General features: G+C 42.3%; 1 protein-coding gene across 1 annotated transcript in view; it reads left to right on the forward strand.

The window, feature by feature from the left end:
• LOC311111935 (CD151 antigen-like) overlaps positions 1-14,374 on the forward strand; it is a 57,514-nt gene that overhangs the window by 17,947 nt on the left and 25,193 nt on the right. The window contains exon 3 of the mRNA XM_084154860.1: positions 3,678-3,869. Within this exon, the coding sequence (XP_084010986.1) occupies positions 3,678-3,869 (192 nt within the window). The remainder of the gene's footprint in view (positions 1-3,677; positions 3,870-14,374) is intronic.

Raw genomic sequence — 14,374 nt, forward strand, 5'->3', positions numbered from 1 at the left:
CTTCTGACCCACTGGGAATGTGATGAAATAAATAAAACCTTAAATAAATCATTCTCTCTACTATTATTCATAAAATAAAGTGGTGATCCTAACTGACCTAAAACAGGGAATTTTTACTAGGATTAAATGTCAGGAATTGTGAAAAAGTGAGTTTAAATGTATTTGGCTAAGGTGTATGTAAACTTCCGACTTCAACTGTACGTGTTTGTGTTGGGTGGAGTAAATAAAACCCCTAATACGTATTCCTGCGCCTGTCTTCAAATCATTATACAACGTGACAATATGCTTACTTCGATTATGACCTTACACCGATTTAAGATAAGCAGAGTACGGTGTTTACATGACTAATGCCATAACCAGCCTACTGCCATAATCAGTTTAATATCACATTATTAGTGTGCATGTAAACGTACTCATTCACTGAACATTTAGTATTTGAAACTCCAAACATTAGTTTCCCAACTGCTTTTTTTTATAATCCTACAGGCTCTTTATCATTCTCTATTGCTTATATTCCAATGCATCCAACATTATGCATGCCCACCATGGTATTGGCCAGCTGTTATTTGAGGACTCATCTGGTTTAGAAATCAAACTCTGGTTATCTTATTGCAGAGCCCATTGTACAACAGTTTTTAGAGAAGATTTTATTGCAAGGTATAGTATATGTGTAGGTTGTGCCATATGTATTGGCTAATATGCATATGCAGCTGTCATTTTTTAAACCTCCATTCTAGCATACAGTGCATTCGGAAAGTATTCCGACCCCTTCACTTTTTCCACATTTTGTTACGTTACAGCCTTATTCTAAAATTGATTAAATTGTTTTTTTCCTCATCAATCTACATACAATACCCCATAATGACTTTTTGCAAATGTATTAAAAATAAAAAAATAATATCACACTTATATAAGTATTCAGATTCTTTGCTCAGTACTTTGTTGAAGCACCTTTGGCAGCGATTACAGCCTCGAGTCTTCTTGGGTATGACGCTACAAGCTTGGCACACCTGTATTTGTGACCGACCGGCTCGATATCCAGAGCGTTGGTGACTGCAACTGTGCTGCTGGCAACAATTTAACTATGCTTTTTTGCCAACACTTACTGACACCGGCCATATTCAACGGTTGTTGAGGGTTCTTAAATTTGTCAGTTATTCTGCACTCTTGCACACTCAGATGAGAGAGCTCTGAAATTGGAGTAGATAGCCAGAGCAAATTTACCAGCTACGTCTATCGACAGTTGTCTTTTGTTTAGACATGTAGCAAGCTAGCTAAACAATTAACCATAATCCCAACTCATAACGTTACTACCCTGCATGAATCTGCAGGTGGCTAACCAACCAGGTTCAATGTTAGCTAGCTAACATTAAGCTATAACTAGCAATGCAAATGGCTCGGAGATACGAATAATATAACTACACAGATCATACACGTAATGTTAGCTAGTGAGCCAGCCAGCTAACGTTAGCTACCTAGCTAACAGTACACTTTAACTTGAAATGAAAATGACTTTCTGACTAAATCAGCTAGCTAGACTATCTTTTCTGGATACATGGAAGGACGTTTCTCCCACTCTGTCACAGATGCCATGGTTGCCCTTAGTTTGAAGATACAATCCGGAGACCGGTGTTTTATACAACAGTCTGTGTGTTCTCTTTTCGACTCCGTCTGCATATTTGCAATGAAACGCCAGAATTTTCTCCATCTTCTTAGCTATCATACTCTAATTCCACTGATTTCAAAACTCTTATGCAGTTCTACTACGTGATATCTTTCAAAAAAGCCCCTTTAGAAAGGACAATTCTGCCGTTTGATTGTAAATATGCAGCTATTTTCAGGTCTCCAGAGATGTTCGATCGGGCTCTGGCTGGGCCACTCAAGGACATTCAGAGACTTGTCCCGAAGCCACCCCTGCATTGTCTTGGCTGTGTGCTTAGAGTCGTTGTCCTGTTGGAAGGGGAACTTTCGCCTCAGACTGAGGTCCTGAGCACTCTGGAGCAGGTTTTCATCAAGGATCTCTCTGTACTTTGCTCCGTTCATCTTTCCCTCTCCTGACTAGTCTCCCAGTCCCTGCCGCCTGAAAAACATCCCCACAGCATGATGCTGCAACCACCATGCTTCACCGTAGGGATAGTGCCAGGATTCCTCCAGACGTGACGCTTGGCATTCAGGCCAAAGAGTTCAATCTTGGCTTCATCAGACCAGAGAATCTTGTTTCTCATGGTCTGAGAGTCCTTTAGGTGCCTTTTGGCAAACTCCAAGCAGGCTTTCATGTGCCTTTTACTGAGGAGTGGCTTCCGTCTGGCCGCTCTACCATAAAGGCCTGATTGGTGGAGTGCTGCAGAGATGGTTGTCCTTCTGGAAGGTTCTCCCATCTCCCTGACCAAGGCCCTTCTCCCCCGTTTGCTCAGTTTGGCCGGGCGGCCAGCTCTAGGAAGATTCTTGGTGGTTACAATCTTCTTCCATTTAAGAATGACGGAGGCCACTGTGTTCTTGGGGACCTTCAATGCTGCAGACATTTTTTGGTACCCTTCCCCAGATCTGTGCCTCGAGACAATTCTGTCTCGGAGCTCTACGGACAATTACTTAGACCTCATGGCTTGGTGTTTGCTCTAACATGCACTGTCAACTGTGGTACCTTTATATAGACGTGTGTTCATTTCCAAATCATGTCCAATCAATTGAATTCACCACTGGTGGACTCCAAGTTGTAGAAACATCTCAAGGATGATCAATGGAAACCGGATGCACCTGAGCTGAATTTCGAGTCTCATATCAAAGGGTCTGAATACTTATGTAAATAATTTTTATACATTTGCAAAAATGTTGAAAGACCTGTTTTCACTTTGTCATTATGGGGTATTTTGTGTTGATTCATGAGGAAATAATTTAATTTAATCAATTTTAGAATAAGGCTGTAACGTAACAAAATGTGGAGAAAGTTAAGGGGTCTGAATAATTTCCGAATGCACTGTACATGACACACACATCTTTCTATCTACATGCTTTTATTTGGGTTTCTATGCAGATGATATGATTGAATTTTTATTTAAGCCTGCAGCTATTTACTTGAAATGAGACAATCATGCCAAAACATGATTCTAAATTGAATTTACTGACAGAGATGGCTAATGAACACTAGCTTCCTGAGCAGGCACATTGACATTTACAGTATTAGCTGGCTAGGCTAGTCAACTGTAACATTGGCAAGCTTTCAATAGTTACCTCTCCATATGATCAAGACCATTCATATTGCATGCTGCATATTTCAAGTGCACTCGAAAACCGATATTTATCTTATTTCAGTCTTTGGGAGCTAACGTTAGTTCCTCTTAACACACTGACAGCAGATCAGAGGCTGTGTTTACATCTTAGAAGCAGGCCATTGGCTGCCTTCATCAAGAAGGGTATGTGCAGGAGTTCTAATTGGTTCGAAGTTTAGCAGTTTGCAAATTTACCTGAGAAGACAGTGTTGAAATATACGTTTTCCGAAAAAATTTGCAAGAATTTAAGGTGCCAACAAATGTTACAGTAATCATAAGAATATTTCATTGTCGTATACAAAACATCAGCTCCTCCCTCGACGTAGATCGATCAACTTCACTGTTTTCGGTGTCGGCCCACCACCTACTAGCCTATGTGTCTAATTCTTCCTCTGTACTTTGTCCTCCCAGCTGGCAGGGGGCGTGGTGATGGCGGTGGGCACCTGGACGCTGGTGGAGAAGAGCGACTACATCAGCCTGCTCTCCTCCGCGACCTACGCCGCCTCCGCCTACATCCTGATCCTAGCCGGGGCTATCGTCATGGTGACGGGAGTGCTGGGCTGCTGCGCCACCTTCAAGGAGCAGAGGAGGCTGCTGAGAGTGGTGAGTGGTGACCCTCAATTATGCACAGACGTTTGCATGCACACGCATTCACACAGAAACACGGGTGACACAAGTGGAAATTCTGTCACAACCAGGATGCAAACTCCCAATCCTCCATACCGTAACACAACATCAACCTTTATTTGCCATGTGCACAGCATACAACAGGTGTAAAACATTACAGTCAAATTCTTACATTGAGAGCTCTTTCTCAACAATGTAGTGATGATGATGTTGATGACAATAATAATAATAATAATAATATAGATAATAATCGAAAATATAATACAAAACACAAGTAAGATATAAGTTGAAGAAACACAAGAATGCAAATAATTTATATACATGTCAGAGCCAGTACCTTATTCAGTGTGCAGGGATACTGGGGTGGTTGAGGTAGGTTTATACATAAAAGTGACTGGTAGTAGGATTATATAAATACTTATGGTAATAGACTAATGGTAATATTTACATGTAAACAGGCGTAATAGTGACCAGTAGCAAGATACAGTAAATACTAATGTTAATGGCAATCAATAAGCAATGAATAGCAGTGTAATGGTCGTAATAAATCTAATCAATAATCATTTTAGCAGCAGCGTAGGTGTGAGGGGGTGTGTGCGTGTAAGTGTGTGGCGTCAGTAATGAGTGTGTGAGTGAGGGTGTTTGTGAGTAAGAGTGACAGTGAAGGTGTGTGTGTGTGTGTGTGTGTGTGTGTGTGTGTGTCTGAGTGGGTAGAGACCTGGGCATAGTCAGTGTGGATAGGCTGTGGGAGAGGGAAAGCAGTAGTTGTTAGCCATTTCTTGTGGCCAGGGGATAGAAGCTGTTTACGAGTCTGTTGGTCTGTCGGTTGATGCACTGGGACCGCCTGCCGGACGGGAGCATGGAGAACAGTCCATGTCTCAGGTGGCTGGAGTCTTTGGCAATTTTTCGGGCCTTTCTCAGACACCACCTGGCATGTATGTCCTGGATGACTGGGAGATCACCCCCAGTGATGCGCTGGGCCGTTCGCACCACCCTCTGTAGGGCCTTCCGGTCGATGGCGGTGCAGTTGCCATACCAGACGGTGTTACAACCAGTCAGGATGCTCTCGATGGTGCAGCTGTAAAAGTTCCTGAGGATCTGAGGGGCCATGCCAAATCGTGTCAGCCTCCTGAGGGAGAAGAGGCACTGCCTTGCCTTCTCCAGGATGTACTGGTGTGAGTGGACCATGTTAAGTCCTCAGTGATGTGTACACAGAGGAACTTGAAGCTCTTGATCCTCTCCACTGCGGCCCTGTGGATGGGTGTGTACACCCCCACTGTTTCCTGTAGTCCATAATCAGCCCCTTGGTCTTGCTGACGTTGAGAGAGAGGTCTCTGACCTCCTCCTTGTAGGCTGTCTCATCGCCGATGGTGGTCAGGCCTACCACCATCGTGTCGTCAGCAAACTTGATGATGGAGTTGTAGTCGTGCGTGGACACACAGTCGTGGGTAAACAGGTAGTACAGGAGGGGGCTAAGCACACACCCCAGGGCAGCCACATGTTGAGGGTCAGCATGGCAGAGGTGTTGTTACTTGGGCTGTTGCGGTGACCGCATATGTTTTAATAAGGTTTGAATCACAACTAAAGTGGCCAAATAACTTCTTAAAATTAAGCACATTAATCTGCTTTATAGGGGTGTATTGCCTAACTGGCATACATAAGCAGTGCGTGAGTTTCAAGTTTGGGGAAGATAATTTTCACCATAAAAAGCACCTTTATAATAAAAGCATTACATGCATAATTGCATTTGCGGTCACTTTTGATAATGGTGTTTTCAGCTAATGGAACATTCGCGCTTATAGCCTACTACCATGTGTGCATTGCTGCGCTTATAATGTGAAGAAAGCTAAACGTTCTGATCTGTTGGGTCAGCCACATTGCGTAAAAATGTTTTTTGATGCCAGTGGATCTATCACATCCCACAACTGTCCCAGACTATGTTTGGAATATTTGTTTCTTGCACAGAATAGAATAGGTCGACCTTTGTACTATGGGGGATAGTAGATTGACATAGGCTAGTGCTTTTGCTGTTCGTTAGGCCTACTCATGTTGTTGGCTGACGATAAGTAAATGTGGACAGTTCTTCCAATATCTTCAATATGCACCTTGGAATTGGGACAAGCGCAGTTGCGTCCCCGATGTGTCTGTCTTCACTTGTAGCCTGTGAGAAAGACCCGATCACGTGATGGAGAGCGCAGCACTCAGGGAGAAGGGCACAACGGCCACTGGCCGCAAAAGGCATGGATTTCTTTAAGGTGCATTACGGCCACACAAAGGGGATGCCGCCATGAAATTCTAGGCATTATCAAGTGCTTGCCAAATTGTAAATGAGTGACTGATGTAGTGTGTACAGCCTGCGCAAAAAACAAAGCAGAGCTCATGCCTTTTCAAGCAACTTTTTTCAAATCATCATTAGTCACATCATGCAGCCTTACAATGTATTAAAAATCAAAACATATAGCCCAACATTTGTAGAACAACTTAAGTTACATGAATAACTCTAAATTAAGCATATAGGAATGGCCATTTCTTTGTTAACCGCTCAACACAGAATAGCCGCATGTGCGCACTCCCTCAAATCGTTTAGAGAAAATATCCTTTCTATTTTATTCAGCTTTGTTCAATTGTATTGTTCAGCTTTGTTCAATTGTATTGTTCATACTATAAAATAATGCCACGGAATTCTAAGCAAATCTTGTCTGCTAAATTAACTAGTGTAGCCCACAGTCATTTGGCATAGCCAAATCAGGTCCTAACATAAAGGACAACTCAGAGTATGCTATTCTGTTCTTCTGAAATAGACTACATTTTCTTCATATCATGCTTCTTTAGACCTGTCTAAAATAAATAATGGATTTATTGTGAAGGTGTAGGCTGTATTACATGGATTTAATATACTTTTTAAAATGTAGATGTGCTAAAGGGCAGCATCAGTGGCTTGTAGGCTATGTGGCGCAGTGGTCTAAGGGCTCCCGAGTGGCGCAGTGGTCTAAGGCACTGCATCTCAGTGCTTGAGGCATAACTACAGACCCCCTGGTTCGATTCCAGGCTGTATCACAACCGGCCGTGATTGGGAGTCCCATAGGGCGGCGCACAATTGGCCCAGCGTCGCCTGGGTTTGGCCGGTGTAGGCCGTCATTGTAAATAATAATTTGTTCTTAACTGACTTGCCTAGTTAAATAAAGGTAAAAATAAAATGTGTGGAAGCCAGGAGATGCTAAATGTGTTTGTTAATTAACGATCAATTACTGTGAGACCAACAGTTATTTGCTTGACAATCACCGGCTGACGAAATTTCGTGACCGCCACAGCCCGTCAGGAAGTCGGCCCGTCAGGAAGTCCAGGATCCAGTTGCGGAGGGAGGTGTTCAGTCCCAGGGTCCCGAACTTGGTGACGAGCTTGGAGGGCACTATGGTGTTGAACATTGAGCTGTAGTCGATGAACAGCATCCTCACATAGGTATTCCTCTTGTCCAGGTGGGAGAGGGCAGTGCAATTGAGACTACATCGTCTGTAGACGAGCAGTATGCAAATTGGAGTGGGTCTAGGCTGTCTGGGATGATGGAGTTGATGTGTGCCATGACCAGCCTTTCAATGCAATTCATGATTACAGATATGAGTGCTACAGGGCAGTAGTCATTGTGGCAGGTAGCCTTATAATTCATAGTAACAGGAATGATGGTGGTCAGCTTGACATATGGGGACTGGGACAAGGACAAAATGACACTGAAGATGCCTGCCAGCTGGTCTTTGCATGCTCTGAGAATGCGCCCTGGAATACCGTCCGGCCCCACGGCCTTGCCAGTGTTGACCAGATTAAAAGCCTTACTCACGTTGGCTTCGGAGAACGAGATCACCCGTTCTTCTGGGACGGCGGGATCCCTTGAGTTCGTCTGGTAGAGAGGCATCTTTGGGCAGATCACGGCTAGGTCTTCTTTTGTTATCCGTAATGGACTGTAGCCCCTGCCACGTGTCGCGCGTCGGAGCCGGTGTAATAGGATTCCACCTTGTTCCTATATTGTCCTTTTGCCTGTTTGATGGCTCTGCGGATGTCGAACCTGGACTTCTTGTACACGTTCGTGTCCTCAGCCGTAGCCTCGGGGTTGGCTGCGATAGCCCTGTGTGCGGTAGCTCTGTCCTTTAGTTTAGCACGTACATCTGTGTTAATCTACGGCTTTTGATTGGGGAAGTATCAAACCTTCACTGTGGGGACAACGTCAGCGATGCATTTCCTTATGAAGCCGTTGACAGAGGTGGTTAGCTCGTTGATGCTATCGGTGGAGTCCCGGAATATATTCCAGTCAGCGCTAGCAAAGCAGTCCTGCATCATAGCCTCTGCTTCGGTGAACCATTTCTCTACGGAGCGCATCACGGGTACTTCCTGTTTGAGCTTCTGTTTGTAAACAGTAAGCAGGAGTATAGAGTAATGATCTGATTTGCTGAAAGGGGGATGAGGGAGGGCCTTGTATGCTTGCTTGTGGGTTGAGTAACAGTGGTCTAGGACTATATATCGCCCCTAGTGGCGAAGAAGAAGTGTTGATAGAAGTTAGGCATCACCTGTCTTAGTGACAAGGAATTAAAATCACTGGTAACAAGAAAAGCTGCCTCTGGGTGCATGGTTTCCTGTTTGTTTATAGCCTCGAACAGTTTAAGTGCCAACTTGTTGTTGTCCTGAGGTGGAATACTGTATATACAGCAGTCACGATAACAGATGCAAACTTTCTTGGGAGGTAGAAGGGTCGTCATTTGACCATCAGGTATTCCAAGACAGGTGAACAATGGGTGAAGACTGAACAACATTTGTTGTTGATGAAAAGACATACTCCTCCCCCTCCGCTATCGGAGGTCATCCATCTTATTACCAAGTGACTTATTGGCCAATAGAATGGAGGGAAGTGGTGCCCGGTTTTCCCTTCGCCTTAGTTTCATCAGGACGCCCGCTTTCCTGACTTTTTCTCGCCAGCGTTTCCTCCTGGGTAGCCTGAAGATTGGGTCGTAGGAATACAAAGAGCCCAGGGCAGATGAGTCAAAGTTGAAGCCTGAATTGAGGTTAGTAACTGCCCATCTGGTGTTCAAAAGTTATTGTCGGTCATAAGAAATGATAGTGGATAACTCCGGTAAGAGACATGTAGACCCTTCAGCCATCGGAGAGGTGCGTCAACTGCTGAAGCTAATCTGCAAACTCCTAGAATAGGCATAAGCCAATGTATTGGACCTTATCAGAAAACATTCATTCTATAAGCTAAAAGAGAAATGAGTTTCACATTCTGAAATGACATGTAGATATAGTCAACACTTGCCATATATGTTATAAGTTTCTTGTTGACTATTTATATAATTTTTCTTTCCTGCTACTGATGAATGCTCTTAGTTGAAACACACACAGCACAACATTTACTCTTGTGTTGGGCGTGGTTGGTGCGCTTAGTCTAACTATTGTGGGGGTGCATCAACCACACACATAATACAAGACACATACCTTACTGGAAAAAACACACGCACACCCACCAGCACCCCCCACCCCCCCCCACACACAAACAAACACTTCACAACCCTTTTATTATTGTATTTATTTATTTCACACACACACCACAAACTTTTTTTTAATGATTATTCCACACACACTTTATTTTTAATTTTTTTAATTTAATTGTATTATTATTATTTTTTAAATTATTACACACACAAACTTTATTTATTTAGTTTAGTTTTAGTTTTTCACACAGACACGCATTTGGATTGTCCTGTTCTGTATTTGCTTGTGTATTAATTTCCTATGTACTTTGCTCTATCTAAATAATATATAGATAATACAGTGCCTTCGGAAAGTATTAAGACCCCTTGACTTTTTTCACGTTTTGTTACATTACAGCCTTATTCTAAAATGGATTAAATAAATACAAATCTTCAGCAATCTACACACAATATCCCATAATGACAGAGCAAAAACAGGTTTTTAGATATTTTTGCAAATTTGTTAGGAATAAAAAACAGATACCATATTTACATAAGTATTCAGACCCATTGCTATGAGACGCGAACTTGAGCGTCCACCTGTGGTAAATTCAATTGATTGGACATGATTTGGAAAGGCACACACCTGTCTATATAAGGTCCCACAGTTGACAGTGCATGTCAGAGCAAAAACCAAGACATGAGGTCGAAGGAATTGTCCGTAGATCTCCGAGACAGGATTGTGTCGAGGCACAGATCTGGGGAAAGGTACCAAAACATTTCTGCATCATTGAAGGTCCCCAAGAACACAGTGGCCTCCATCATTCGTTAAATGGAAGAAGTTTAGAACCGCCCGGCCAAACTGAGCAGTCGGGGGAGAAGGGCCTTGGTCAGGGAGGTGACACTGACAGAGCTCCAGAGTTCCTCTGTGGAGATGGGAGAACCTTCCAGAAGGACAACCATCTCTGCAGCACTCCACCAATCAGGCATTTATGGTAGAGTGGCCAGACGGAAGCCACTCCTCAGTAAAAGCAACATGACAGCCCGTTTGGAGTTTGCCAAAAGGCACCTGAAGACTCTCAGACTGAGAAACAAGATTATCTGGTCTGATGAAACCAAGATGAACTCTTTGGCCTTAATGCCAAGCATCACGTCTGGAGGAAACCTGGAACCATCCCTACGGTGAAGCATTGTGGTGCTGTGGGGATGTTCTTCAGCGGCAGGGGAGACTAGTCAGGATCGAGGCAAAGATGAACGGAGCAAATTACAGAGAGCTCCATGATGAAAACCTGCTCCAGAGCGCTCAGGACCTCAGACTGGGGCGAAGGTTCACCTTCCAACAGGACAACGACCCTAAGCACACAGCCAAGACAATGCACGAGTGGCTTCGGGACAAGTCTCTGAATGTCCTTGAGTGTTCCAGCCAGAGCCCGGACTTGAACCCGATCGAACATCTCTGGTGAGACCTGAAAATAGCTGTGTAATGACGCCCCCCATCCAACCTGACAGGTGTGTCAAGCTTGTAACGTCATACCCAAGAAGACTCAAGGCTTTAATCGCTGCCAAAGGTCCTTCAACAAAGTACTGAGTAAAGGGTCTGAATACTTACACTACTGGTCAAAAGTTTTAGAACACCTACTCAGTCAAGTGTTTTTCTTTATTTTTACTATTTTTTACATTGTAGAATAATAGTGAAGACAACAAAACTATGAAATAACACATATGGAATCATGTAGTAACCAAAAAAGTGTTAAACAATTCAAAATATATTTAATATTTGAGATTCTTCTGGTAGCCACCCTTTGCCTTGATGTGAAAGTTTTGTTAGTTTTTTACACATTTGCAAAAAAATCTAAAAACCTGTTTTTGCTTTTTCATAATGGCGTATTGTGTGTAGATTGAAGAGGGGGGAAAAAAACAATGTTATCAATTTTAGAATAAGGCTGTAACGTAACAAAATTTGGAAAAGGTCAAGGGGTCTGAATACTTTCCGAATGCACTGTATATACTTATATGAAGTTAGATAAATAACTATTAGTTCTTGGAATATCCTGGGCTTGTACTCCTGTGCCTTAGGTCTTAAGACCACAAACCCATATTTTCTTAACAACACCAAAGGTCAAGACATAATAATACTTCTAGAATCATGTCATGGTGATATAGATACTCAATATCCTTCAGGATATAGGGAAATTCTACTTTCATCATAAAACATAAAACAGGGCAAGGACTCGGGAGGAATGATCATATGGTATAAATAGGACCTTTCACAGAGCCAAATCAAAAGGGTAAAACTCAACAAAGGAACAATCCTTATTGACAATAATTTATATATAGGTGCGGTGTATGCTTCTCCCTGATGATAATTGCCAAAGAGTGACCAACCAGTTTTGAAGCTGAGGGAAATGTGCTTTTGTGTGGGGATTGTAATGCTAGAACAGGTTCTGAACCTGAATGTGTAAACCCTGAGGGTAATAGACATACTGTATATTTGGACATCCCTCCTTATACCCGATTCCCATCACTAGTAATAGAAATTGCCCTGACCAGGTAGGAGAAAAAAATGGAAAGGCGTTAGTGCATCTCTTTATTTAGATCTTTATCAAATAGAAAACATCACCAACCACAAGATAGAGACATTCGGCAACAATATTGTGACACATTGAAAGAATACAAACAAAACCTAAGATGTAAGAAACGGAAGCATTTTGAGAACACTGAAAGAGGTTGAAGACTCCATTGATGAAAACCAGTTCTGGGAGAAATGGAATGGTCTAAATGGAAAACAGAGAAATGACCTAGCCATTCAAAATGGCAACATTAGGAAAGATCAGTTTGAAAGTCTCTATGGAATAATATAATCAGAAGACCTTACTTTAAACCAAAAAAATATGCAAGACAAATTCAGCTCCCTAGAACACACAATTATAAAACAACCAGAACCGAATTGACTACCAAATTACACAGGCTGAACCTTCGAAGAAAATACAAAGCCTTAAACCTGGAAAGCCATGTGGCCCTGACAGCATCAGGAATTAAATGCTTAAACACAGTATTCCTGAGCTGCAAGATGCCTTATTAAAACTATTCAACCTGGTTTTGGAGAGTGGCTGCTTCCCTATTTGACATCATAAAATCTATTTACTTGAACAACACACAGTATTAAACGGAACAATAAAATAACAGAGTGTTTTGCACAAGGATGATGGGTGAGACAAGGGTGCAGTTTAAGTCAAACCCTATTCAATGTCTACATCAATGAACTAGCAGTGTTGTTGGACCGATCTGCAGCCCCTGGACTCAAAGATGAGGAGCTCAGACTCCTTCTCTACGCAGATGACCTTGTCCTTCAAATTAGACACTCCTTCAAATTACAAAATACCATGGTTGACCATGCCCAATGGTACCTAGGACAAAAAAACAAGTGCCTCTGGTGGATTTGTTCTGGCAGTGAAGATTCTCAAAAGTAAATATTCCTATCCAAATGTGGTGCAAAATATTCAGTTACCAATTGCACTATATGGAAGCGAGGTTTGGGGTCCAACCTGTTATTACGATTATAAGCATTGGGAGAAATACCCAATAGAAAATCTACATACAGAATTCTGCAGAATTATCCTAAATATCCTAAATAAAGTACCAAATAATGCATGCAGAGGGGAACTCGGACGATTCCCTTTCATTGTAAATATAAAGAAAAGGACACAAACATTTTGGCACCCTTTGAAATTAAGCCCCAAAACATCCTTACATTTCAAAGCACTGGAAACCCAAGAGCTCAACCCTGAAAAGAGTCCCCTATGTCAGCTGTTAAAAACACTAAACAGCCCTATTATCCGAACACACAGGGAAATCAATCAAAATGTTACAGAAATGAAAACCTCCAACAAAAACACAGAATAAACTAAATTGCTCAAAAGAGAATACAAATTGGCAGAATATCTCTACTCTGTCAGAGATACAAAATAGAGACAGATCCTGACAAAATACAGGCTATTTGACCACCAATTGGGTATAGAAAGAAAAAGAGAGACACAAAAAGACATGGTTACCCAAAGAGGAGCGTCTATGTGGTCACTGCACGACAGGGGAGGTAGAGACAGAGATGCACTTTTTCCTCTACTGTGAGAAATACTCCCAAATAAGAATATTTTTTCAAGAACATTTCTCAATCAATTCCCAAGTTCTGTGCATTTACTAATAACATAAAACTGGTGATTATTCTGGGTGAGGGAGAAACCACAAATACTGTATTACTGCCATATATGTATATGATTGCCATAGCCTGAGGGACATCCCATGACCATTAATTCCTTGAAGTATTTACATTGTATATAACTTACAAGTAATCCATAGTGTAACCATCAACCTTATTTTTATTTAATTATGTTTATTGACGGAAGATTACACAATACAACAGCAGTAGTGTTGTACCTGTATACATGATTATATGTACTATTATTATTACTACTGAAATGAACTGCATTTCATTATCCTCATTGCATTGTACTTTATTTACTGAAATGTACCACTATATTGCTTTGGCAATGTTGACAAATTGTCTTTTCATGCCAATAAAGGGGGGGGGGGGGGGAGGAGGAGGAGGAGGAGGAGGAGGAGGAGGAGGGAGAGGGAGAGAGCACACTCACAGAAGGAGAGCTCAGAAGGAGAGAGAGCACACTCACAGAAGGAGAGCTCAGAAGGAGAGAGAGTGCTCACGGAAGGAGGGGTCTGGCATGAGCACAGTCCATTGTTCTGGGGCAGAATTGACAGAGAGGTGGCACAGAGAGTGGAGGGAAACTGTTTTCCTTCCAAACAGACACAATTTATAACACTGGCTGAGTCAGAAAACCCCAGAGGCAATGAACGGAGAAACTGACCTCATACTCTCACTGGCTAGAGCCCTACAAGGCTGAACTGTGCTGGAAGCAGAGGCAAACTTAAAGGGGTAGTGCACCCAACTGACATAATTTGTTTTTCTTTTCCTCACCTTTTGAAGAAATTCAATGTGAATGGGTCATGAATGAC

Source organism: Coregonus lavaretus (genome assembly GCF_964263955.1).
Source record: "Coregonus lavaretus genome assembly, chromosome: 37".
NCBI lineage: Eukaryota > Metazoa > Chordata > Actinopteri > Salmoniformes > Salmonidae > Coregonus > Coregonus lavaretus.